Source organism: Heterodontus francisci, chromosome 1 (genome assembly GCF_036365525.1).
Source record: "Heterodontus francisci isolate sHetFra1 chromosome 1, sHetFra1.hap1, whole genome shotgun sequence".
In the NCBI taxonomy this organism is placed as follows: Eukaryota; Metazoa; Chordata; class Chondrichthyes; order Heterodontiformes; family Heterodontidae; genus Heterodontus; species Heterodontus francisci.
In genome coordinates, this window is record NC_090371.1 from 62,192,063 (window position 1) to 62,218,090 (window position 26,028).

General features: G+C 44.1%; 1 protein-coding gene across 1 annotated transcript in view; it reads right to left on the reverse strand.

Annotated features, from left to right (window-relative positions):
- The window catches only part of LOC137369758 (A disintegrin and metalloproteinase with thrombospondin motifs 12-like), a 780,536-nt gene that overhangs the window by 318,891 nt on the left and 435,617 nt on the right, over positions 1 to 26,028 (reverse strand). The window contains exon 11 of the mRNA XM_068031165.1: positions 14,831 to 14,976. Within this exon, the coding sequence (XP_067887266.1) occupies positions 14,831 to 14,976 (146 nt within the window). The remainder of the gene's footprint in view (positions 1 to 14,830; positions 14,977 to 26,028) is intronic.

Genomic DNA, 26,028 nt, shown 5'->3' on the forward strand with positions numbered 1-26,028 from the left:
GGCCCAACCCCCGGCGAGGGAACCAACACTTACCTTTCATCCCGGCTGCACTCGAGGGATATGGGGTTACTTTCCCTTCAGACTCATGAACCTCAAGAGAGAAAAGTCTCCTACAGCAAACAAGGTTTAAGACGAATACTGAGTCCCAATGAAAAGCAAGATCTACCTACAATCAAGGACTCTACAGTGAGCTGTAACAAAAACTCTTCAGATATTGCCTCAAACTCTTCTGCTATATTTCTTCTGCTCTTTTCTGTTTCAATTTGCATGTGTTTATCGCGTATGCATGCTAATGTGGGCACATCATGTATATGTAGGCATCAACCAAATTAGAGTTTAAGTTTAATAAAATTTTGCCTTTCTACTTTAAACCTAAGAAAGCAGGTTTGTGCTGGTTTCTTTGCCTTATAATTGGAAGGCGGTGGACAAGGATTCACCAAAGGGGAGCTAAAAACAGAGTGTGTTTAAAAATAAAACCCTGTTACAGTAAGACCAGATGAAGGCTGAAAGGGAACCCTAGACCTCTTTCTCACCTGGTCAAATCAGAAATTTGGGGGCTACGGTCCTGGATTGACCCACAGACAAACAAGAGAAATTGGAAGTGGGAAGCCAAATTGTTCCCAAGCAAAAAAAGAGCAAGATTTCAATACAGGTTTTCTTGTAGTTGTGTGTGCTTGAATACTGACATGTCTGCAACTGAAGCTAGTAGCTCTCCAAGCCAGGATGAAGTAACTTGGGATAAGTTAAAAGCATTATCCATGGAGTTGAGGAAAATGGCTGAGCAGTGTTGGATCACTGTACGTGCCAATGCTAGAAAGCCTGAACTCCTAAGACTAGTGGCCAACCATTTTTCCCTTGAATCTGAAGAAGCAGAAACAGGGTTAGAAGTAGATCCCGACAGAGTATTGTTAGCAAAGATACAATTGGAACCGAGGAAACTTGAATTTGAGGAGAGGGAGAGAGAAAGAATATTCTGGAAGGAATGCAAAGAGGGATTTGAAGCAGCTTGACTTAACTAGGGGGTGACAGAGTAACCCCAGTGAAAGCATACCCAATATGGAGTAGCATAATTCAGGGTGGGGTACAAAATTGTTAAAACTAGTTCAACTAATTCCAAAATTCAATGAGGAGGATGTAGAAGGATTTTCGTGTCCTTTGAGAAACAGGCAAGACAACTGAAATGGCCAGCTGAGACCTGGCCTCATTTACTACAAAGCAAGCTAACTTGAAATGCCCATGAGGTTGATTCCATGTTGCCAGATGAGAGTTCATCAAATTATGAACTGACAAAAAATGCTATCCTCAGGGCATATGAATTCGTACCCGAAGCCTATCACCAAAAGTTTAGAACCCTCAAGAAGCAAACTAATCAAACTTATCTGGAGTTTGAAAGAAGTAAGCAGCTGGCTTTTGGCCAGTGGCTGAGGGCTCTTAAAGTACAGCTCAGTTATGAGACTCTGAGAGAAGTAATTCTGTTAAGAGGAATTTAGAAACTCTCTCCCACTCTCCATAAAGACCCATGTAGAGGAGCAGTGGGTCCAGAGAGCCCGGCAAGCGTCCATCCTGGCCGATGAGTTTGCTTTAATTTAATAGTCGGTTTCCCAGGGGAGAACCTTTCCTAATCACGCCCACAAATCCGAAAAGGACAAAGGGTGGGAAGGTGATAGGAACCCAAGCAGTACTGGGAGAGAAAGGAAAGCAGGAGACACAGGGGGCCCTCCTCTAGCCAAAAAGGAAGGTGCTGTGAACAACAGTGAGACCCAGAGACCTGTGTGCTTCCATTGTAATAAAGCAGGGCATTTAAAAGCTGACTGATGGAAACGAAAGGGAAAACCTGTAGGGTTAATGAGGGCACACCTGATCCGTGAAGAAGTGAGCCTCATGGAAAGCACAGCAGAACAAGCTGTGGCTTTAACTGCAGTAAGAGTGAGACCCAGGAAGCTTACTACTGAAAGTGCTGGAAAATTTAATAGGATTCCTGAGGGTTATCAGACAATTGGATAAATGTTGCATTAAATTATGGTGTAGGTTTTCATCTTCACCACCAGCCAGGACTGGGGACAAGGTCAGAACAGGTGTCAGTCGCTGGAGGGTGAGGTTGCACACAAGTTCTGCTGCAAAGGACACTGATGAGCAATTTGCTGGAACAGCATGTAGAAGAACGCTGATGGGAATGCATAATAAAAAACATATTTGGGAAACTTGCCAGAAGGACTGCTGTCAATGTGAAGGAGTCCAGCAACAACCTGGTACAGGGCTTTGGTCAGAGCTTGGAGCCCATCCTTTCCACCATGGAAGTGGTGGCCAAATCCATTAGCACCCTTGTGGACCTAACCATGATGTCGTGCCTGATGGCCATTTTCGTAGTTTCCATGCCGCACAAGCAGAAGCCACCTGACGTCTGGCTGCAGCAGTGGAAACTCAGACTGAAGTCATCCTGGGTCAGCTTGCTGCATTGGAACCTCAGATTGCTCTCATTTGAGCTCAGACTGCTCTCATGCAACCTCAGCTTGCTGCCACGCAAACTCAGAACGCTGTCATCATAGTTGCAGATACCCTAGTTTAAAGGGGCTTGTAAGGTGTCACAGCACTCCAGCAATCTGTCCTCCAACAGATTACAAGGATTGATGAGATGCTGCGCTGGGGGAGTGGCAGTTACTCCATGGAGCACAAACCTGCTGCCCTCTCCCAGGATTACAGCATTCATCTTCCCACCACTGCCACTTCACTAGTGCCCTTGAAGTTGTCTGTCATCCAGCCATCCCAAGTTAACTGGATATTAATTGCATTTAAGTGTATGTATACAGCTGGTGGTAATGAACTGGTGATTTATTTATGCTCTGTTAAATAGGAACAGATTGAAACTGTGGTGGTTAGGTTACGAGGTGTATGTTATGTATATCTATGTAAATAGATAAAAGTGTGTAAAGATTGGCTCCAATCCTATCCTTCACCACCAGGCTTTCTGAAATTTAGCTTGGTAGCAGAGGATGGTTGTGTAAAGGTGAAAGTTGGAAATTAAGAAAGCAAAATTCAGACATAAAACTAAAATCTTAATGGGTAATGTGGAAGATGGCAGAAAGCAAGTGTAAATTGTTGGGGCAGGATTACCCTCTGATGTTCTTGGGAGTCAGAACCATATGACCAGTGAAAGAATGAAGTGGATTTGAGGGCATAAGTACATCCCTACTGAAGAGGAAACAAGGTATGGTCTTGGCATTGTCCCTTCCTACAGGAAATAAAATCAGAAGTATTTTGTGAGATGGATGCCTGCCAGTTAAATAGTGTTGAATGTTTGGACATTCTATTAGAGTTCCTGGATGAAATCTGCAAGAAAGGTGATCTGTTAAATGCCTATGAGGCAAGATCAGAATTTGATAGATTTTGGGAAACAGTTGGTCATTCTATGGAAGAATATACATGGACTTTAAGAGATTGTGTAAAAGGTTGGTGAAATTCATGTTGGGGATCCCTGGATCAGTACTAGCATTTAAATTACTGGATTGTGCTAAGGTGTCTCATTTGGACAGGCTACTGGTTCTAATTGGTGTTTGGTTCTCGGAGGAGACACTGTTGGATCAGATGTCTGCTGCCTTAAAAAATTCCTCGGGTAACAGTCATTCCCTTTAGCCTTCATGGAACAAGTGAGACATTCTGCCGTGACACAAAGAATAGAAGACTCAATAGTTGCCAGATTTCAAAATAGTCCATAAACTGGATTCAGGTGTCAATACAATGGAAGAGTTAAAGGCAGGCAGAATGAAGATGAAGACATCTTTTACAGATCTGGCTAGATACAGCTGAAGACAGAATTGGAACAGCAATAATAGGCAAAGGAATCCCAGAACTTCCCAAGGAAAGTTAATAGGTGCTTCAACTGATGAAATACTGTAAAAAAAATTTAGATGACCAACTAGACTGCAAGTTGACAACTACCTTGGCATAGGCATTTCATGCAAAGAATTCACTTCAAATGGTTGGAGGGTTAGTCCCTATCAATTAGTCTATGGGCGAAATCTCAAATTGCCTTCAGTTCTGTGTGATTGTCCTCCTGCGCGAGAAAGTACTAGAATTAGTTTTTCTGCACATTTGAATGCTTCACATGCAGGGAGACAGGCTTTTATCAGGGCTGAGGTCTCTAAGAAAATCTGGAAAGCTCTGAGGCATCGTATAAGACCATCTGAGACACACTTCAATACAGGAGATTTAGTATACTATAAGAGAGTCATAGGGGATGGAAAGGCCCTGATAAGGTTATAGGTCATGATGTTCAGACAGTACTTATCAAACATGGTAATAAAATTGTTAAGGCTCATTCCTCAAGGTTAATCAAAACTAATTACAAAAGCTCAGACTCTGAGCAGCTGATAGCAGTAAATGAGGCATCCTGTACTTGAAATGCTCATTTCTTTTGTGATGAGGGTCCTGAGGAACAGAATCCCAGTAGATCAAAGGCTGGAGAATGTTAATGTGAGTGATCATGACACACGAAAGGGCTATCACATCCACAGGCTAATTACCTCGAGTAGGTACTCGGGTGAGGTATATTCTAGAAGGGTCTAATGAATGGAAGGATGCGCCATTTTTGTGAAATATTGGAAAAGCTATTGGCAAGTGTGAATATTGATTGAATGGTCAGGATGATGGTCAAGAAATGAGGTCCATGGACTGGCAGAATGGGGGGAAAGAGTGGAAAGTAAGGAGGCGCAGTGCAAGTTCTGATTGTGAGTCCGGAAGTGATTCTTGCACCAGAAATCAATCACGAAAGGGTCTTCAATAGTGCAAGAGGGAGATCTCACAGTAGACATAAATGTGTAAGTAGAGGTTGTAGCTTGAATAGATTAGATGATGAAACAAAGGCAAAAGAATAGTCTTGTAACCTGGTCCTGCTCTGAGGTTGCAGTTATGGCTGCAGTTGATGGCAGATTTCAGTGAGAACATCCTTACTGCACAGGAGACATTTCGCACATTGTTCCTCAGTGAGAGTCAGGCAGGAGAATTGCTTCCTGAACATGCCAGGTGGATGTTGCCTCCTGCTGAGAGTCTTTCTCTGCTTCCTCTTCCTCCCTCTTCCAGCAGCTTGTCCCGTTCTGTGTTAGCTCCACTCATTCTCCCTGTCATGCTTTAGTCCATATTACTGCACCCGTGTCAGCAGATCAAGTGTTTTGTGCAGAGTCCTTGAAGTCAGGACAAAGTCCTTCAGCATGTGCCACACCACTCCCTGTGGACTTGAGCAACTTTAAACAACTCTGGAAACCACCAAACATTTTTACAATCACAGCAAGTCCTAGTAGAAATTAATCTGCACTTTGGCTGCAGTTTGTACCATCTAAAAATGGTACACACCATTGCAGCTACTCACCAAGATTTCTGAGACAGCACCTTCCAAACCATAACCGTTACTGCCAGTAAGAATAAAGGCAGTTGGCAAATGGAAAACCACCACGTTTCCCTCCAAGTCAAACACCATAATGACTTGGAACATTTTTTTATTCTTTCTTGGGATGTAAGTGTCCTGGCAAGGCGAGCATTTATTGCCCATCCCTAATTGCCCTTGAGAAAGTGGTGGTGAGCTGCCTTCTTGAACAGCTGCAGCTCATCTGATGTAGATACACTCACAGCACTGTTAGGGAGGGAGTTCCAGGTTTTTAATCCAGCGACAGTGAAGGAACGGCGATATAGTTCCAAGTAAGGATGGTGTGTGGCTTGGAGGGGAACTTGCAAGTGGTGGTGTTCCTATGTGTCTGCTGCCCTTGTCCTTCTTGGTGGAAGAGGTCACTGGTTTGGACGGTGCTGTCGAAGGAACCTTGGCGAGTTGCTGCAGTGCATCTTGTAGATGGTACACATTGCTGTCACTGTGGAGGGAGTAAATGTTTAAGGTGGTGAATGGGGTGCTAATCAAGCAGGCTGCTTTGTCCTGGATGGTGTCGAGTTTCTTGAGTGTGGTTAGAGCTGCACCCATCCAGGCAAGTGGAGAGTATTCCATCACACTCCTGACTTGTGTCTTGTAGATGGTGGACAGGCTTTGGGGAATCAGGAGATAAGTTACTCGCTGCAGAATTCCCAGCCTCTGACCTGCTCTTGTAGCCACAGTATTTATATGGCTGGTATAGTTAAGTTTCTGGTCAATGGCAGCCCCCAGGATGTTGATAGTGGGGGATTCAGCGATGGTAATGCCCTAAATAAAAGCAAGATACTGAAGATGCTGGAAATCTGAAATAAAAACAAGAAATGCTGGAAATACTCAGCAGATCTGGCAGCATCTGTGGAGAGAGAAGTAGAGTTAATGTTTCAGGTCAGTGACCCTTCATCAGAACGCATTCAAGGGGCCTATCAGTGGTTCAAGGAGGTGGCTCACCATTACCTTCTCACAGGCAATTAGAGATGGGAAATAAATGCTGGCCTTGCCAGCAATGCCCACATCCTTTGAACATAAAGTCAGTAACTAACCTGAATGTAGTTGATGATCCCTTTAACTGGTGGGGGGATCCTGCCTGTTGCTGCACACAACTGGACACATGGAATTTCCCTAATAGTCAATATAGTCACTATTTAGGTAGAAATTGGCTGTTAGCTATGTAAGGTTGAGATAGGGCATTAGCTGGAATGTTACACTCCAAAATGGCACTACTGGTGTCATATCAGTGTTGACTGATGTCATGATATGCCTACAATGTGCATTGTTAGGGAGGACAAGCCCTGTACACCCGCACCACCCTCACCAAAATGACATCCAGCGCGACTTACATCAGCAAGGTGTGCACCTGCCACTGTTGCCATTTTGGTGGCAAAGCAGCACTCCTCGCGCCAAAAAAACGAGTACTAAGGAGCCAAATTTCATGGCCAATATATTTTCCCGGTAGCCCATTGGGGAGAGGATGGGGGACCACTTACAATTTTTACAATTAAAGTTTGTTTTGATATTTTGTTTTCAGCTATTACAGCATTCAAGTCTTGGTAGTCTGGTCAGTTGCCTTTGGGGCAGTGGAGTGGGGTAGAGGGGTTGGAGGGGTGAGGGGAGAGGTTGAAATCATTCTCACAGGTATTGCAGCCAACTGCAGCACAAAGATACAATATGAGAAGTCACACCAGATGTACTGCTACTGCTGCTATTTTAGATATCATGCCAGTTATACAGTATATTTTGGTCATTGCTTTGCAGGAAAACAAATGGTACATTGTAATTTCAGCCAAACTGTCTTTGGAATTCCTTTAAACTTTAAATTATAGCAACTGTACACTTGGCATTTCTCTAATAATCAATGTGATCACTATTTGGGTTTTGTAGCTACGTTGGGGTAGAAATTGGTTGTCACTGTGTCATTGCTCTAATCTGTGGAAAATGGAAGCAATATTGACTAATTTCAGGGGGCTATGTCCAGTGCCCCAAGAATGCCTGAAATATATCCGATTCCATGTTAGTCTCAAAGAACATTCAGGTGTCACCAGTAGTTGCGTTAAGCAAGAGATAGGCCCCTTGAATAGGCTGCTAAGGTGTTGAACCCTTGTTTAAGAACAGGCTAGTGAATTTGATCAGTGCTGAGTTCAATTTCCTGGCTGTTAATGTTGCCTAAAAATAAGCACCTTTTATTAAACATATTGTTATGTGTTATGTTATAAATCAATAACAGCCTTGAGGAGGAATTGAATCAATAACAGCCTTGAGGAGGAATAATATGCTAAATGAATCATCAAACAAGGCCATATGGGTGGAGCTCAGAAATAAAAAAGGGGCAGCCACACTAGTAGGAGTGTACTATAGACCCCCAAATAGTGAGAGAAAGGTAGAAGAACAAATAGGTAGGCAAATTTCTGAGTGCAAAAACTATAGGGCAATAATAGTTGGGGATTTCAACTACCCCATTATCAACTGGGATGCAAACAGTGTGAAGGGCACAGAGGGCACAAAATTCTTGAACTGCATTCAAGAGAACCTTTGTAGCCAGCATGTAACAAGCCCAATGAGAGGGTGCGCAATTCTAGATTTAGTCTTCTGTAATAAAGCTGGGCAAGTGGAGGAAGTAACAGCGGGTGACCATTTTGGAGATAGTGACCATAATACTAATAATAATAAGCTTTAGCATAATCATGGAAATTAGCAAGAAAAAAAGGAGTAAAAGTGCAAAATTGGGGGAAGGCAACTTTTAAGAAACTGAAAGGTGACCTGGCAAAAGTGGACTAGATATAGCTACTTGAGGGAAAATCATTGACAAACCAGTGGGAAGCATTCAAAAGTGATATGCTACAGCACAGTGTAGGCATTTCCCCACTAAGATAAAGGGTGGTATGGCCAAATCTGGAGCCCACTGGTTATCTCGAAGCTTACAGGGTAAGTTAAAGCAGAAAAAGAAAGCTTATGACGATCACAAAAATCTTAATACTTAAGAAAGCCGAAAAGGAGTATAGAAAGTGCAGGGGTGAAGTAAAAAATGAAATTAGAAAAGCAAAGAGAGGACATGAAAAATTATTGGCAAGTAAAATCAAAGAAAACCCGAAGATGTTTTATCAGTACATTAAGAGCAAAAGGATAACCACGGAAAGGGTAGGGTCCATCACAGGTGTACAAGGGAGCTTATGCCTAGATGCAGAAGATATGGGCAGGGTTCTTAATGAGATTTTTGTCTCTATCTACACAAAGGAGAGGGTTGATGGAGACATTGTAGTTAAAGAGGAAGAGTGTGAAATATTAGATACGATAAGCATAATCAGAGAGGAAGTACGAGAGGGTCTGACATCCTTGAAAATTGATAAATCGCCAGGGCCGGATAGACTGCACCCCAGGTTGTTAAAGAAGCCAGGGAGGAAATAGCAGATGCGCTGAGGACCATCTTCAAATCCTCACTGGATACAGGAGAGCTACCAGACGATTGGAGGTCAGTGAACATTGTACCATTGTTTAAAAAGGGTGCGAGGGATAGGCCAAATAATTATAGGCCGGTCAGTCTGACCTCGGTGGTGGGTAAATTGTTAGAATCTATTCTGAGGGGTAGGATAAACTGCCACTTAGAAAAACACGGATTGATCGGGGATAATCAGCATGGATTTGTTAAGGGAAGGTCATGTCTCACTAAATTAATTGAGTTTTTTGAAGTAACAAGAAGGGCATTAGTCATTGGGGGCTCCATAGTTAGGGGAACAGATAGGAGGTTCTGTGGGAACGAGAGAGACTCACGGTTGGTATGTTGCCTCCCAGGTGCCAGGGTTCGTGATGTCTAGGATCGTGTTTTTGAGATCCTTAAGGGGGAGGGGGATCAGCCCCAAGTCGTGGTCCACATAGGCACCAACGACATAGGTAGGAAGAGAGATGGGGATTTAAGACAGAAATTCAGGGAGCTAGGGTGGAAGCTTAGAGCGAGAACAAACAGAGTTGTTATCTCTGGGTTGTTGCCCGTGCCACGTGATAGCGAAGCGAGGAATAGGCAGAGAGAGGAGTTGAACACGTGGCTGCAGGGATGGTGCAGGAGGGAGGGTTTTGGTTTCCTGGATAATTGGGGCTCTTTCTGGGGTAGGTGGGACCTCTACAAACAGGATGGTCTTCACCTGAACCAGAGGGGTACCAATATCCTGGGGGGGAGATTTGCTAGTGCTCTTCGGGGGGGTTTAAACTAATTCAGCAGGGGAATGGGAACCTAAAATGTAGTGCCAGTGTACAGGATGTTGAGAGTAGTGAGGTCAGGGATAAGGTTACAAGGACGCAAGAGGGCACTGGCAAGCAAGACCTGGTTTAAAGTGTGTCTACTTCAACGCCAGGAGCATCCGGAATAAGGTGGTAAGTGACATACTCCAATCACAAACAAGAATCTTAAAGCCAATTACGTAGGTATGAGGGGAGAACTGGCCAAGATAAATTGGGTAAATAGACTAAAATGAGGTTGTTTTCGTTAGAGAGAAGGAGGAGGAGAGGTGACTTAATAGAGACATATAAGATAATCAGAGGGCTGGATAGGGTGGATAGTGAGAGTCTTTTTCCTCGGATGGTGATGGCAAACACGAGGGGACATAGCTTTAAGTTGAGGGGTGATAGATATAGGACAGATGTCAGAGGTAATTTCTTTACTCAGAGAGTAGTAGGGGCGTGGAACGCCCTGACTGCAACAGTAGTAGACTCTCCAACTTTAAGGGCATTTAAGTGATCATTGGATAGACATATGGATGAAAATGGAATAGTGTAGGTCAGATGGTTTCACAGGTCGGCGCAACATCGAGGGCCGAAGAGCCTGCACTGCGCTGTAATGTTCTATGAATGGATGTTGCAGGTTCCGGGATTTAGATGTTTCAGTAAGAACAGAGAAGATGGTAAAAGAGGGGGGGGGTGTGGCATTGTTAATCAAGGAGAGTATTACAGCGGCAGAAAGGACGTTTGAGGACTCGTCTACGGAGGTAGTATGGGCCGAGGTGAGAAACAGGAGAGGTGAGGTCACCCTGTTGGGAGTCTTTTATAGACCTCCAAATAGTTCCAGAGATGTAGAGGAAAGGATAGCGAAGATGATTCTCGACAGGGGCGAGAGTAACAGGGTAGTTGTTATGGGGGACTTTAACTTTCCAAATATCGACTGGAAATACTATAGTTCGAGTACTTTAGATGGGTCCGTTTTTGTCCAGTGTGTGCAGGAGTGTTTTCTGACACAGTATGTAGACAGGCCAACCAGGGGCGATGCCACATTGGATTTGGTACTGGGTAATGAACCCGGCCAGGTGTTAGATTTAGATGTAGGTGAGCACTTTGGTGATAGCGATCACAATTCGGTTAAGTTTACCTTAGCAATGGGCAGGGACAGGTATATACCGCAGGGCAAAAATTATAGCTGGGGGAAAGGAAATTATGATGCGATTAGGCAAGATTTAGGATGCATAGGATGGGGAAGGAAACTGCAGGGGATGGGAACAATCGAAATGTGGAGCTTATTCAAGGAGCAGCTACTGCGTGTCCTTGATAAGTATGTACCTGTCAGGCAGGGAGGAAGTTGTCGAGCGAGGGAGCCGTGGTTTACTAAAGAAGTTGAAGCGCTTGTCAAGAGGAAGAAGAAGGCTTATGTTAGGATGAGACGTGAAGGCTCAGTTAGGGCGCTTGAGAGTTACAAGCTAGCCAGGAAGGATCTAAAGGGAGAGCTAAGAAGAGCAAGGAGAGGACACGAGAAGTCATTGGCGGATAGGATCAGGGAAAACCCTAAGGCTTTCTATAGGTATATCAGGAATAAAAGAATGACTAGAGTTAGATTAGGGCCAATCAAGGATAGTAGTGGGAAGTTGTGTGTGGAATCAGAGGAGATAGGGGAAGTGTTAAATGAATATTTTGCGTCAGTATTTACAGTACAGAAAGAAAATGTTGTCGAGGAGAATACTGAGATTCAGGCTACTAGGCTAGATGGGATTGAGGTTCACAAGGAGGAGGTGTTATCAATTTTGGAAAGTGTGAAATAAGTCCCCTGGGCCAGATGGGATTTATCCTAGGATTCTCTGGGAAGCTAGGGAGGAGATTGCAGAGCCTTTGTCCTTGATCTTTATGTCATCATTGTCGACAGGAATAGTGCCGGAAGACTGGAGGATAGCAAATGTTGTCCCCTTGTTCAAGAAGGGGAGTAGAGACAGCCCTGGTAATTATAGACCTGTGAGCCTTACTTCGGTTGTGGGTAAAATGTTGGAAAAGGTTATAAGAGACAGGATTTATAATCATCTAGAAAAGAATAAGTTCATTAGCGATAGTCAGCACGGTTTTGTGACGGGTAGGTCGTGCATCACAAACCTTATTGAGTTTTTCGAGAAGGTGACCAAACAGGTGGATGAGGGTAAAGCAGTGGATGTGGTCTATATGGATTTCAGTAAGGCGTTTGATAAGGTTCCCCATGGTAGGCTATTGCAGAAAATACGGAAGTATGGGGTTGAAGGTGATTTAGAGCTTTGGATCAGAAATTGGCTAGCTGAAAGAAGACAGAGGGTGGTGGTTGATGGCAAATGTTCATCCTGGAGTTTAGTTACTAGTGGTGTACCGCAAGGATCTGTTTTGGGGCCACTGCTGTTTGTCATTTTTATAAATGACCTGGAAGAGGGTGTGGAAGGGTGGGTTAGTAAATTTACGGATGACACGAAGGTCGGTGGAGTTGTGGATAGTGCCGAAGGATGTTGTAGGGTACAGAGGGACATAGATAGGCTGCAGAGCTGGGCTGAGAGATGGCAAATGGAGTTTAATGCGGAAAAGTGCGAGGTGATTCACTTTGGAAGGAGTAACAGGAATGCAGAGTACTGGGCTAATGGGAAGATTCTTGTAGTGTAGATGAACAGAGAGATCTTGGTGTCCAGGTGCATAAATCCCTGAAGGTTGCTACCCAGGTTAATAGGGCTGTTAAGAAGGCATATGGTGTGTTAGCTTTTATTAGTAGGGGGATCGAGTTTCGGAGCCACGAGGTCATGCTGCAGCTGTACAAAACTCTGGTGAGACCGCACCTGGCGTATTGCGTGCAGTTCTGGTCACCGCATTATAGGAAGGATGTGGAAGCTATGGAAAGGGTGCAGAGGAGATTTACTAGGATGTTGCCTGGTATGGAGGGAAGGTCTTACGAGGAAAGGCTGAGGGACTTGAGGTTGTTTTCGTTGGAGAGAAGGAGGAGGCGAGGTGACTTAATAGAGACATATAAGATAATCAGAGGGTTAGATAGGGTGGATAGTGAGAGTCTTTTTCTTCGGATGGTGATGGCAAACACGAGGGGACATAGCTTTAAGTTGAGGGGTGATAGATATAGGACAGATGTCAGAGGTAGTTTCTTTAATCAGAGAGTAGTAGGGGCGTGGAACGCCCTGCCTGCAACAGTAGTAGACTCGCCAACTTTAAGGGCATTTAAGTGGTCATTGGATAGACATATGGATGAAAATGGAATAGTGTAGGTCAGATGGTTTCACTGGTCGGCGCAACATCGAGGGCCGAAGGGCCTGTACTGCGCTGTAATGTTCTAATTCTAAAAAAAAAGGATTGATGAGGGTATTGCAGTGGGTGTAGTCTACATGGACTTTAGTAAGGCATTTGACAAGGTCCCACATGGCAGGCTGGTCAGTAAAATGAATGCCCATGGGATATAGGGCAATGTGGCAGGTTGGATCCAGAGTTGGCTTAGGGACTGGAAACAAAGGGTAGTAGTCGACAGATATTTTTGTGAATGGAAAGCTGTTTCCAGTGGCGTTCCACAGGGCTCAGTGTTGGGTCCCTTGCTGTTTGTGGTATATATTAATGATTTGGACTTAAATGTGGGAGGCATGATTGGGAAATTTGCTGATGACACAAAAATTGATCGTGTAGTTGATAGTGAAGAGGATAGCAGTAGACTCCAGAATGATATCAATGGTTTGGTTGAGTGGGCGGAAAAGTGGCAAATGGAATTCAATCCAGAGAAGTGTGAGGTAATGCATTTGTGGAGGACAAATAAAGCGAGGGAATACACAATAAATGGGAGGATATTGAGAGGGGTAGAAGAAGTGAGAGACCTTGGTGTGTACATCCACAGGTCCCTGAAGGTGGCAGGACAGGTAGATAAAGTGGTAAAGAAGGCATATGGAATGTTTTTGAGGTATAGAATTCAAAAGCAGGGATGTAATGCTGGAACTGTATAAAACGCTGGTCAGGTCACAGTTGGAGTATTGCATACATTTCTGGTCACCACATTACAGAAAGGACATAATTGCTCTGGAGAAAGTACAGAAGAGATTTACAAGACTGTTGCCAGAGTTTGAAAGTTGGATCTATTTCCACTAGTGGAGAGGTTAACTACCAGAGGGCACAGATTTAAGGTGATTCATAGAAGGATTATAGAGGACATGAGGAAAAACCTTTTCCCCCAGAGGGTGGTGGGTGCCTGGAATTCACTGGATAGTCAGAAGCTTTTTCCCAGGGTGGAAGAGTCAGTTACTAAGGGGCATAGGTTTCAGGTGCGAGGGGCAAAGTTTAGAGCTGATGTGCGAGGCAAGTTCTTTACACAGAGGGTGCTGAGTGCCTGGAACTTGCTGCCGGAGGAGGTGGTGGAAGCAGGTACGATAGCGACGTTTCAGAGGCATCTTGACAAATACATGAATAGGATGGGAATAGAGGGATACGGTCCCCAGAAGTGCAGAAGGTTTTAGTTTAGGCAGGCATCAAGATCGGCGCAGGCTTGGAGGGCCGAATGGCCTGTTCCTGGGCTGTACTGTTCTTTGATCTTTGTACGGTGGTGGCCGCAGAAACCCTTAATTCTTTTAAAAAGTACCTGGACATGCACCTGAAGCGCTGCAAGGCTATGGACCAGGTGCCAGAAGGTGGATTTGACTGGGCGGCTAGTTTCTAATTATTTTCTTCTCGGCCGGCACATAAATGACTGGCTGAATGGCCTCCTTCTGTGCTGTAATTTTTCTATGGTTCTATGTGGAGCTGAGGAGAGTGAGAGTGCCCTCATGACTCCAAGCATCTTTGAAGGCCATTGCCAATCCACGATCAACACCTCCTCACCAAACTCCCCGCCCCTAGGACCCATCTGACCGCCACAGATGAAGAGGCACCCAACTCAAATTCATTCTGACTAAACCAGCAAGCTGCCTCTCGTGGCCCTGCTGGCATCTGCAGCGCAAAGGAAACATGCTGATAAGACCTGAAGCCCAATTTCGGGTGAGCCTTGGCACTCCAGTTTCTCGGGCCCATGTCCAACAGGCTATCTATTTCAGCCCCAGAAACAGGCTAAAACTAATAATATTTCATTTCTTTTTTGTTTTGTATCTCAACTAAATTTTTATTCTTACAAGTTATTCAAGTAAAACGTTTGAGATAATATTCAATGGTAATTCTTTGGTTTCCCCAATTCCACCACATACTCACACTGGATTGCTGCAATGCCTCTCCGCTGCTTGAACCCCTGCTCCACATGTGCGTGTGCAATGTGACCAGGAACTCCAGGTGTTCCATCCTCCATTCACAGTTTCTGGACGATTTCCGACTGTTACACACTCGCCACTAAAACACCACTGAAACATAAAGTGATTTGCCTTGTTACAGCAAAGGCAAGCAAGTTTTTCTGCTACATTTCCTCATGGAAGCTTGACACCATCCAGGACAAAGTAGCCCACTTGATTGGCACCCCATCCATCACCTTAAACATTCAGTCCCTCCACCACAAGCCACATGGCACCAATGTGTACCATCCACAAGATGCATTGTAGCAACTCGCCAAGGCTCTGCAGCTGAGAGCCTGAGTCCCCAAAGCTGCCAGGGTTAAGGACATCTCTTCAGGGCTGAAGAGGAACTTGGGAGTGGGAAGGATGGATCCAGCTGCCATTGTTCATATGGGTACCAACGACATAGGTAGGACTAAGAAAGAGCTTCTTCTCAGGGAGTATAAGAACAAAGAACAAAGAACAGTACAGCACAGGAACAGGCCATTCAGCCCTCCAAGCCTGCGCCGATCTTGATGCCTGTCTAAACTAACACCTTCTGCACTTCCGAGGCCCATATCCCTCTATTCCCTTCTTATTCATATATTTGTCAAGATGTCTCTTAAACGTCGATATCGTATCTGCTTCCACCACCTCACCTGGCAGCAAGTTCCAGGCACTCACCACCCTCTGTGTAAAAAACTTGCCTTGCACATCCCCTCTAAACTTTGCCCCTCGCACCTTAAACCTATGTCCCCTAGTAACTGACTCTTCTACCCTGGGAAAAAGCTTCTGACTATCCATTCTGTCCATGCCGCTCATAACTTTGTAAACCTCTATCATGTCGCCCCTCCACCTCCGTCGTTCCAGTGAAAACAATCCGAGTTTTTCCAACCTCTCCTCATAGCTAATGCCCTCCAGACCAGGCAACATCCTGGTAAACCTCCTCTGTACCCTCTCCAAAGCTTCCACGTCCTAAGCAGCTTAATGAAAAAGCAGAACCACAAAGGTAATAATCTCTGGATTACAACTGAGCCACAAGCAAATAGGCATAGGGTAAATAAGATCAGAGAGTTGAATGCGTGGCTCAAAGATGGGTGTGGAAGAAATGGGTTTCAAGTCATGGGGCACTGGCAGAAGTACTGGGGAATGAGGGAGCTGTATCGTTGGGATGGCCTTCACCTGGATCACACTGGAACCAGTGTCCTGGTGTATCATATAACTAGGGCTGTAGGGAGGGCTTTAAATTAAATAGTGGTGGGGTAGGTTCCGGTGAGGGGAAATTAAAAAAGTTAACAAGAAAGAGCAAGGCAATAGTGCAGGGTAGCAATATGGGTAATGATAACCAGAGTGTGAAAGGAAGGAACAGAGCATACAAACATAAGAGTGCACCAGTAAATAAGGTCAGAGTGGGGAAAAATGGTAAAAAGACAGAATTAACTGCTCTTTATCTGAATGCATGCAGATTTGTAACAAGATGGATGAAATCATAGCACAAATAGAAATAAATGGATATGTTGTGATAGCCATTACAGAGATGTAGTTGCAAGGTGATCAAGGCTGGGAACTAAATATTCAAGGGTATTTGACATTTTTGAAGGATAGGAAGAAAGGAAAAGGAGTTGGAGTAGCTCTGTTAATAAAGGATGAGATCGGTACAGTAGTGAGAAATGATCTTGGCTCAGAAGATCAAGATATAGAATCAGTTTGGGTGGAGATAAGAAATAGCAAAGTAAACAAGTCACTGGTGGGAGTAGTTTATAGGCCCCCTAACAGTAGCTACATTGTGGTACAGAATATAAATCAAGAAATAATGGGGCTTGTAGGAAAGTACTGCAATAATTGTGGGAAATTTTAATCTTCATATAGATTGGACTAATCAAATTTACAAAGGTAGCCTGGAGGATGAGCTCATAGAGTGTATTAGGGACAGATTCTCAGTACAATACATTCTGGAACCAACTCAGGAGCAGACTATTAGAACTGGTAATGTGTAATGAGGCAGGATTAATAAATTACCTCATAGTAATGGATCCTCTCAGAAAGAGTGATCATAACATGATAGATTTTCACATTCAGTTTGAGGGTGTGAAATGTGTGTCTCAAACTAGTGTCTTAAACTTAAATAAGGGCAATTGCAAAGGTATGCAAACAGAGTTTGCTAAAGTGGACTGGGAAAATAAGTTAAAAGATAAGACAGGAGAGAAACAGTGGCTGATATTTAAAGAGATACTTCAAACTCTCAAGAAAGATATATTCCATTATGAAAGAAGGACTCTACCAGAAGGATGCACTCTCTGTGGCTAACTAAGGAAGTTAAGGATGGTACCAATTTGAAAGAAAAGGCATACAATGCTGCAAAGATTACTGGTAGGCCAGAAGATGGGAAAAACTTTAGAAACCAGCAGAGGATGACTAAAAAAAGAGCGAAAAATCAGAGTATGAGAGTAAACTATCAAGAAATATAAAAACAGACAGTAAAAACTTCTACAAATATGCAAAAAGGAAGACAGTAGCTAAAGTAAGCACTGGTACCTTAGAAACCAGTGTAATTAATAATGGGAAACAAGGAAATGGGAGAGACTTTCAACAAGCATTATGTATCTGTCTTCACAGTAGAAGATACAAAAAGCATCCCAAGAATAGTACAAAATCAGGAGGCAAAAGGGAGGGAGGAATGCTAAACAATCACTATCACTGCAGAAAAACTGGAAAACTAATGGGACTAAAGGTTGACAAGTTCCCTGGACCTGATGGCCTGCATCCTAGGGTCTTAAAATAAGTGGCTGCAGAGATAGTAGAATGCATTAGTTGTAATCTTCCAAACTTCCTAGATTCTGGAAAGGTCCCAGCAGATTGGAAAAGCGCAAATGTAACACCCCTATTCAAGAAAGGAGGAAGACAGAAAGAGGGAATCTATAGGCCAGTTAACCTAACATCCGTCATTGGGAAAATGCTAGAACCCATTATTAGAGTAATAGAGTCATTTTATGGCACAGAAGGAGGCCATTCGGCCTATTGAATCCATGCCAGCTCTCTGCAGAGCAATCCAGTCAGTCCCATTCACCCACTTGATCCCCATAGCCCTGCAAGTTTATTTCCTTCAAGTGCCCATCCAATTCTTTTTGAAATCCTTGATTGTCTCTGCTTCAACCACCCTTGTGGGCAGTGAATTCCAGGTCATTACCACTTGCTGTGTGAAAAAGTTCTTCCTCACATTCCTCCTGCATCTCTTGCCCAAAACCTTCAATCTGTGTCCCCTAGCCCTTGCATCACCAGCTAATGGGAACAGTTTTTTCTTGTCTAACTTGCCTAAGCCTGCCACAATCTTGTACACCTCTATCAAATCTCCCCTCAATCTCTGTTGCTCCAGGGAGAACAACCCCAGCTTTTCCAACCTACACTTGTAAATAAAAACCCCCATCCCTGCAACCATTCTGGTAAATCTCCTCTGCACCCTCTCAAGGACCCTCACATCTTTCCTAAAGTGTGGTGACCAGAGCTGGACGCACTGCACTCGTTGTGGCCTAACCAGAGCTTAAGAAAGGTTCATCATAACTTCGCTGCTTTTGTACTCAATGCCTCTATTTATGAAGCCCAAGATCCTATATGTTTTGCTAACTGTTCTCTCATTATGCCCTGCCACCTTCAAAGATCGATGCACATGTACCCCCAGATCCCTCTGTTCCTGCACATTCTTTAGAACTGTGCCATTAAGTCTGTATTGCCTCACCCTATCCTTTCTGCCAAAATGCATCACCTCACACTTGTCTGTATTAAATTTCATCTGCCACTTGTCTGCCCATTCTGCAAGCCTATCTATGTCCTGTTGCAGGCGATCCGTATCATCCTCAATGTTTTCCATTCCTCCAAGTTTGGTATCTTTGGCAAATTTTGAAATTCTACTCTGTATTCCAAGATCCAAGTCATTTATATATAGCAAAAAAGGCAGTAGTCCGAGTACTGACCCTTGGGGAACACCACTGTCTACCATCTTCCAGCCTGAAAAATAATCATATACCACAACTTGCTGTTTTCTGTCCTTAAGCCAATTTTTTTTATCCAATTGAACAGTGACCCTCCTATTCCATGAGTCTCAATTGTGTTAACCAGCCTTTTATGTACCACTTTATCAAATACTTTCCTAAAATCCATATAGACAACGTCCACCACATTCCCTTCATCAACCTTCTCTGTTACCTCATCAAAAAATTCAATTAGATTAGTCAAGCATGATCTGTCTTTTACAAATCCATGCCGGCTACCCTTAATGAACTCAAAACTCTCCAAGTGCCTGTTGATTTTTTTCTTTCCTGATTATTGTTTCTAAAACCACACCCACCACTGATGCTAAACTAAACTGCCCTATTGTTTTTGCACTTCTCAGAACCTTAGGCTTTTCAGCATAGAAAGATGTCTGAGAGATGATGGCTCGTAATTTACCATCAAAGTAACGGCGAGGCTAATGGTGCTTGCCATTATTTACGTGCAAATGCTGCAGCAACTTTGGTCGAAGGGGTGGTGCAAGGTTAAAAGTGGAAATCCAAGAGCTGCTAATCAAGATGCACACTCTGCTGTTAGGTTTGCAAAAATGGCATCTCACTGCCTCACCATTGAAATGCACTGAATGGCACATAAGTGGTTATACTTGAGTGGTAGATATGAACCAAACTCGCCGCAGATAGTTAAGTCGTTTTATTTCAGTCAAAAACCCTTTTAACAGTGTGATAAATATTAATTACAGCCGATCAACCTCTCTGGCACTGAAATTTCATGAGTGAAGTCCCATTCCTTCAGGTTTTAATTAGTATGGAACATCTTAAAAATGTCAATTTTTTCACATTTCCTTTCTGTTTCCTTTTTTCTTTTTCTTAATCCAATCTTTCCTTCCATCTAGTTATTTCTCTCTCTGTACCTTATTTGACATTGAATTAACCCACTCTAATTTACACTTCCTTGTCAGTCCTGATGCCACTAATTTTGCAATCCTTCAATCTGATTAGATAAGGAGATACACAATGCTATTAGGCAGGAACTGGGGAGCATTAATTGGGAACAGATGTTCTCAGGGAAATGCACGACAGGAATGTTGGGAGTTTTCTATAGACCCCCCAATAGCAACAGAGACACGGAGGAACAGATTGGGAGGCAGATTTTGGAAAGGTGCAGAAGTAACAGGGTTGTGGTCATGGGTGACTTCAACTTCCCTAATATTGATTGGAACCTCCTTAGTGCAAATAGTTTGGACGGAGCAGTTTTTGTCAGGTGTGTCCAGGAAGGTTTCCTGACTCAATATGTAGATAGGCCGACTAGAGGGGAGGCTATGTTGGATTTGGTGCTTGGCAACGAACCAGGCCAGGTGGCAGATCTCTCGGTGGGAGAGCATTTCGGTGATAGTGATCACAACTCCCTGACCTTTACTATAGTCATGCAGAGGGACAGGAGCAGACGGGAGGGGAAAATATTTAATTGGGGGAGGGGGAATTACAATGCTATTAGGCAGGAACTGGGGAGCATAAACTGGGAACAGATGTTCTCAGGGAAATGCACGACAGAAATGTGGAGGTTGTTTAGGGAGCACTTGCTGCGACTGCTGGATAGGTTTGTCCCGATGAGGCAAGGAAGGGATGGTAGGGTGAAGGAACCTTGGATGACAAGAGATGTGGAACAGCTAGTCAAGAGGAAGAAGGAAGCTTACTTAAGGTTGAGGAAGCAAGGATCAGACAGGGCTCTAGAGGGTTACAAGGTAGCCAGGAAGGAACTGAAGAATGGACTTAGGAGAGCGAGAAGGGCACATGAAAAAGTCTTGGCAGGTAGGATTAAGGAAAATCCCAAGGCGTTCTACATTTATGTGAGGAACAAGAGGATGGCCAGAGTGAGGATAGGGCCGATCAGGGATAGTGAAGGGAACTTGTGCCTGGAGTCGGAGGAGGTAGGGGAGGTCCTAAATGAATACTTTGCTTCAGTATTCACTAGTGAGAGGGACCTGGTCGTTTGTGAGGACAGCATGGAACAGGCTGATATGCTCGAACAGGTTGAGGTTAAGAGGGAGGATGTGCTGGAAATTTTGAATGATATGAGGACAGATAAGTCCCCGGGGCCAGACGGGATATACCCAAGGATATTACGGGAAGCAAGGGAAGAGATTGCCGCGCTTTTGGCGATGATCTTTGCGTCCTCACTGTCCACTGGAGTAGTACCGGATGATTGGAGGGTGGCAAATGTTATTCCCTTGTTCAAGAAAGGGAATAGGGATAACCCTTGGAATTATAGACCAGTCAGTCTTACGTCGGTAGTGGGAAAATTATTGGAGAGGATTCTGAGAGACAGGATTTATGATTATTTGGAAAAGCATGGTTTGATTAGAGACAGTCAGCATGGCTTTGTGAGGGGCAGGTCATGCCTCACAAGCCTTATTGAGTTCTTTGAAGATGTGACAAAACACATTGATGAAGGAAGAGCAGTGGATGTGGTGTATATGGATTTTAGCAAGGCGTTTGATAAGGTTCCCCATGGTAGGCTCATTCAGAAAGTAAGGAGGCATGGGATACAGGGAAAGTTGGCTGTCTGGATACAAAATTGGCTGGCCCATAGAAGACAGAGGGTGGTAGTAGATGGAAAGTATTCAGCATGGAGCTCGGTGACCAGTGGTGTTCCGCAGGGATCTGTTCTGGGACCTCTGCTCTTTGTGATTTTTATAAATGACTTGGATGAGGAAGTGGAAGGCTGGGTTAGCAAGTTTGCCGATGACACGAAGATTGCTGGAGTTGTGGATAGTGTGGAAGGCTGTTGTAGGTTGCAACGGGACATTGACAGGATGCAGAGCTGGGCTGAGAAGTAGCAGATGGAGTTCAACCTGGAAAAGTGTGAAGTGATTCATTTTGGAAGGTCGAATTTGAATGCAGAATACAGGCTTAAAGACAGGATTCTTGGTAGTGTGGAGGAACAGAGGGATCTTGGGGTCCATGTCCGTAGATCACTCAAAGTTGCCACCCAAGTTGATAGGGTGGTTAAGAAGGCGTATGGTGTGTTGGCTTTCATTAACAGGGGGATTGAGTTTAAGAGGCGCGAGGTTATGCTGCAGCTCTATAAGGCCCTGGTTCGACCACACTTGGAATATTGTGTTCAGTTCTGGTCGCCTAATTATAGGAAGGATGTGGAAGCTTTAGAGAGGGTGCAGAGGAGATTTACCAGGATGCTGCCTGGACTGGAGGGCATGTCTTACGAAGAAAGATTGAGGGAGCTAGAGCTTTTCTCATTGGAGCGAAGAAGGATGAGAGGTGACTTGATAGAGGGGTACAAGATGATGAGAGGCATAGATAGAGTGGATAGCCAGAGACTTTTTCCCAGGGCGGAAAGGGCTATCACCAGGGGGCATAATTTTAAGGTGATTGGAGGAAGGTTTCGGGGAGATGTCAGAGGTAGGTTCTTTACACAGAGAGTGGCGGGTGCGTGGAATGCGCTGCCAGCGGTGGTAGTAGAAGCAGATACATTAGGGGCATTTAAGCGACTCTTAGATAGGTACATGGATGATAGTAGAATGAAGGGTAGGTAGTTAGTTTGATCTTAGAGTAGGTTAAAGGTTTCGGCACAACATCGTGGGTCGAAGGGCCTGTACTGTGCTGTACTGTTCTATGTTCTATGTTTTAATCAGGCAGATTTAACATGGTTGCATAGAAGGGAAATAGTGTTTGACAAATTTATTAGAGTTCTTTGAGGATGTAACAAGCAGGGTGGATAAAGGGGAACCAGTAGATGTAATGTATTTGGATTTCCAAAAGGCATTCGATAAGGTACCAAATAAAAGGTTACCACACAAGATAGGACCTCATGGTATTGGAGCAATATGTTATCATTGGCTAACAGGAAACAGAGTTGGGATAAATGGGGTATTTTCAGGTTGGCACACTGTAACTAGTGAGGTGCCACAGGGATCAGTGCTGGGGTGTCAACTATTTACAATCTGTACTAATGACTTGAATGAAGGCACCAAATATATTGTAACCAAATTTGTGGACGAAACAGAGATCGGTAAGAAAGCAAGTTGTGAGGAGGACACAAAGCAAAGGGATATCGACAGGTTATGTAATTGGGCAAAAATTTGGCAGATGGAGTATACTGTGGGAAAATGTGAAGTTGTCTGGTGGGAAGAATAGAAAAACAGAATATTATTTACATGGAGAGAGGCTGCAGAATGCTGTGGTACAGCGGGATCTGGGTGTCCTTGTATATGAATCATAAAATGTTCGCATGCAGGTACAGTAAGTAACTGGGAGGGCAAATGGAATGTTGGCATTTATTGCAAGGGCTGATGGTGGAGTATAAAAGTAGGAAGTCTTGCTACAACTGTACAGGGCATTGGTGAGACCACACCTAGAGTACTTTGTACAGTTTGGGTCTCCTTACTTAAGGAGGGATATACTTGCATGAGAAGCAATTCAGAGAAGGTTCACTAGGCTGATTGCTGGGATGAAGGAATCGTCTTATGAGGAAAAGTTAGGCCTGTACTCATTGGAGTTTAGAAGAATGAGAGGTGATCTTATTGAAACATATAAGAATCTGAGGGGGCTTGACAGGGTAGATACTGAGAGGATGTTTCCCCTCATGGGAGAATCTAGAACTAGGGGATACAGTTCCAAAATAAGGGGTCTTCCTTTTAAGTTGGAGATGAGGAGTCATTTCTTTTCTCAGAGGGTTGTTAATCATTGGAATTCTCTTCCCAGGAGAGCAGTGGCGGCTGGGTCATTGAATATATTCAAGGCTGAGTTGGACAGATTTTGATCTACATGGAAATCAAGGCTTATTGTGGGGTGGGGGGAGGGGCGCGGGGGATGGGGGGGGGTTGGCAATAGGAAAGTGGAGTTAATGCCACAATCACAATCATGGCCACAGCTGTGATCTTATTGAATGGTGGAGCAGGCTTGAGGGACTGAGTGGCCTACTCCTGCTCTCATGATCTTATAATCTCCTTCGACAACACCTTCCAAGCGCACGACCTCTACCATCTAATAGAACAAGTGCAGCAGACACATGGGAACACCACCACCTGCAAGTTGTCCTCCAAGCCACACACCATCCTGACTTGTAAATATATTGCCAATGCTTCACTGTCACTGGGACAAAATCCTGGAACTCTCTTCCTAACAGCACTGTGGATGTACCTACAACCCAAGGACTGCAGCAGTTCAAGAAGGCAGCTCACCACCACCTTCTCAATGGCAATTAGGGACAGGCAAGAAACGCTGGCTTTGCCAGCAACACTTATATCCCAAGAACCAATAAAACAAAACTGGATATTGCACTGAGTTAAATACTGAAAATTCTAGAAAATGGGTATAAATCTGGTCCAGACATCAGGGGGTAAATTATAATATAGTAAGATCATTTAAAACAGTTGACAGCTAGTCAGCAGACTTCGATGGAAAGCAGGCTGACGATTAGCTATCATCCATTTTACACTATCCCCACTTTACACTATCACAGAAAGTCAGGATCTATTCCCAAGAGTGAAAGTTTCAGAGATGAAATGATTTTATGATACATGTAAATTGTTAGAAGTATTGGCAGGTTGTTGTTACATTCGAATTATAGAAAAAGAACAGATGTTGAAATGTTGGCTGCTAGAGATATCTTAAAACAATGCCTGGCATGAAATATATTGTATGTGATGTTTTTGTGGTTGTGTGTATGCCTGTGTCACAGTGATTGTGAAGTGATACAAGACATAAAAGCAGATAATACAAGTCCAGTGGTTTCACATTTCTCTATTCCCTCCAAGCTTTTATATGGAACTGTGGCGCAGTGGTTAGCACCGCAGCCTCACAGCTCCAGCGACCCGGGTTCAATTCTGGGTACTGCCTGTGTGGAGTTTGCAAGTTCTCCCTGTGTTTGCGTGGGTTTCCTCCGGGTGCTCCGGTTTCCTCCCACATGCCAAAGACTTGCAGGTTGATAGGTAAATTGGCCATTAGCAATTGCCCCTAGTGTAGGTAGGTGGTAGGGAAATATAGGGACAGGTGGGGATGTGGTAGGAATATGGGATTAGTGTAGCATTAGTATAAATGGGTGGTTGATGGTCGGCACAGACTCGGTGGGCCGAAGGTACTGTTTCAGTGCTGTATCTATAAACTAAACTAAACTAAACTGTACCCAGGATGGTCTCCTCTGTGTGAGAGACCTTGGTGTACGGGGCACAATTTCAAAGTCTGCAGATGATATGAAACTTGGAAGCATTGTGAACTGCGAGGAGGATGGTGTAGAACTTCAAAAGGAGATAGACAAGTTGGTGGAATGGGCAGACAGGTGGCAGATGAAGTTCAATGCAAAGAAACGTGTAGTGATTCAATTTAGTCGGAAGAACATGGAGAGACAATATAGAATAAAGGATACAATTCTAAAGGGGGTGCAGGAGCAGAGGGACCTAGGTCTACATGTGCATAAGTCATTGAAGGTGGCAGGACAGGTTGAGAGGCTGGTTCATAAAGCAAACAGTATCCTGGGCTTTATTAATAGGGGTACAGAGTACAAGAGCAAGGAAGTTATGTTGAACTTGTATAAGACACCAGTTTGGCCTCAGCTGGAATTTTGCATCCAGTTCTGGGCACTGCACTTTCGGGGAGACGTAAGGGCACTGGGGAGAGTACAGAAAAGATTCACAAGACTGGTTCCAGGGATGAGGAATTTGAGTTATGAAGATAGATTGGTGAAGTTAGGACTGTTTTCTTTGGAGAAGAGAAGGCTGAGATGTGATTTGATAGAGGTATTCAAAATCATGAGGGATCTGGACAGAGTAGATAGAAACTGTTCCCACTCGTGAAAGGATCGAGAATGAGAGGACATAGGTTTAAAGTTTTTGGTAAGAGAAGCAAACGTGAAAAAAGGAAAAACTTTTTGACGCAGCGAGTGGTTAAGGTCTGGAATGCACTGCCTGAGGGTGTGGTAAAGGCAGGATCAACTGAAGCATTCAAAAGGGAATTAGACAGTTATATCAAGAGGAAGAATGTGCAGGGTTACGGGGAGAAGGCGCGGGAATGTAACTGAGGGAATTGCTCTTTCAGCAAGCCAGCTGGGACACGATGGGCCAAATGGCCTCCTTCTGCACTGTAATGATTCATTAACAACACTAGCCTCTGCTCCTGTCACAGTCCA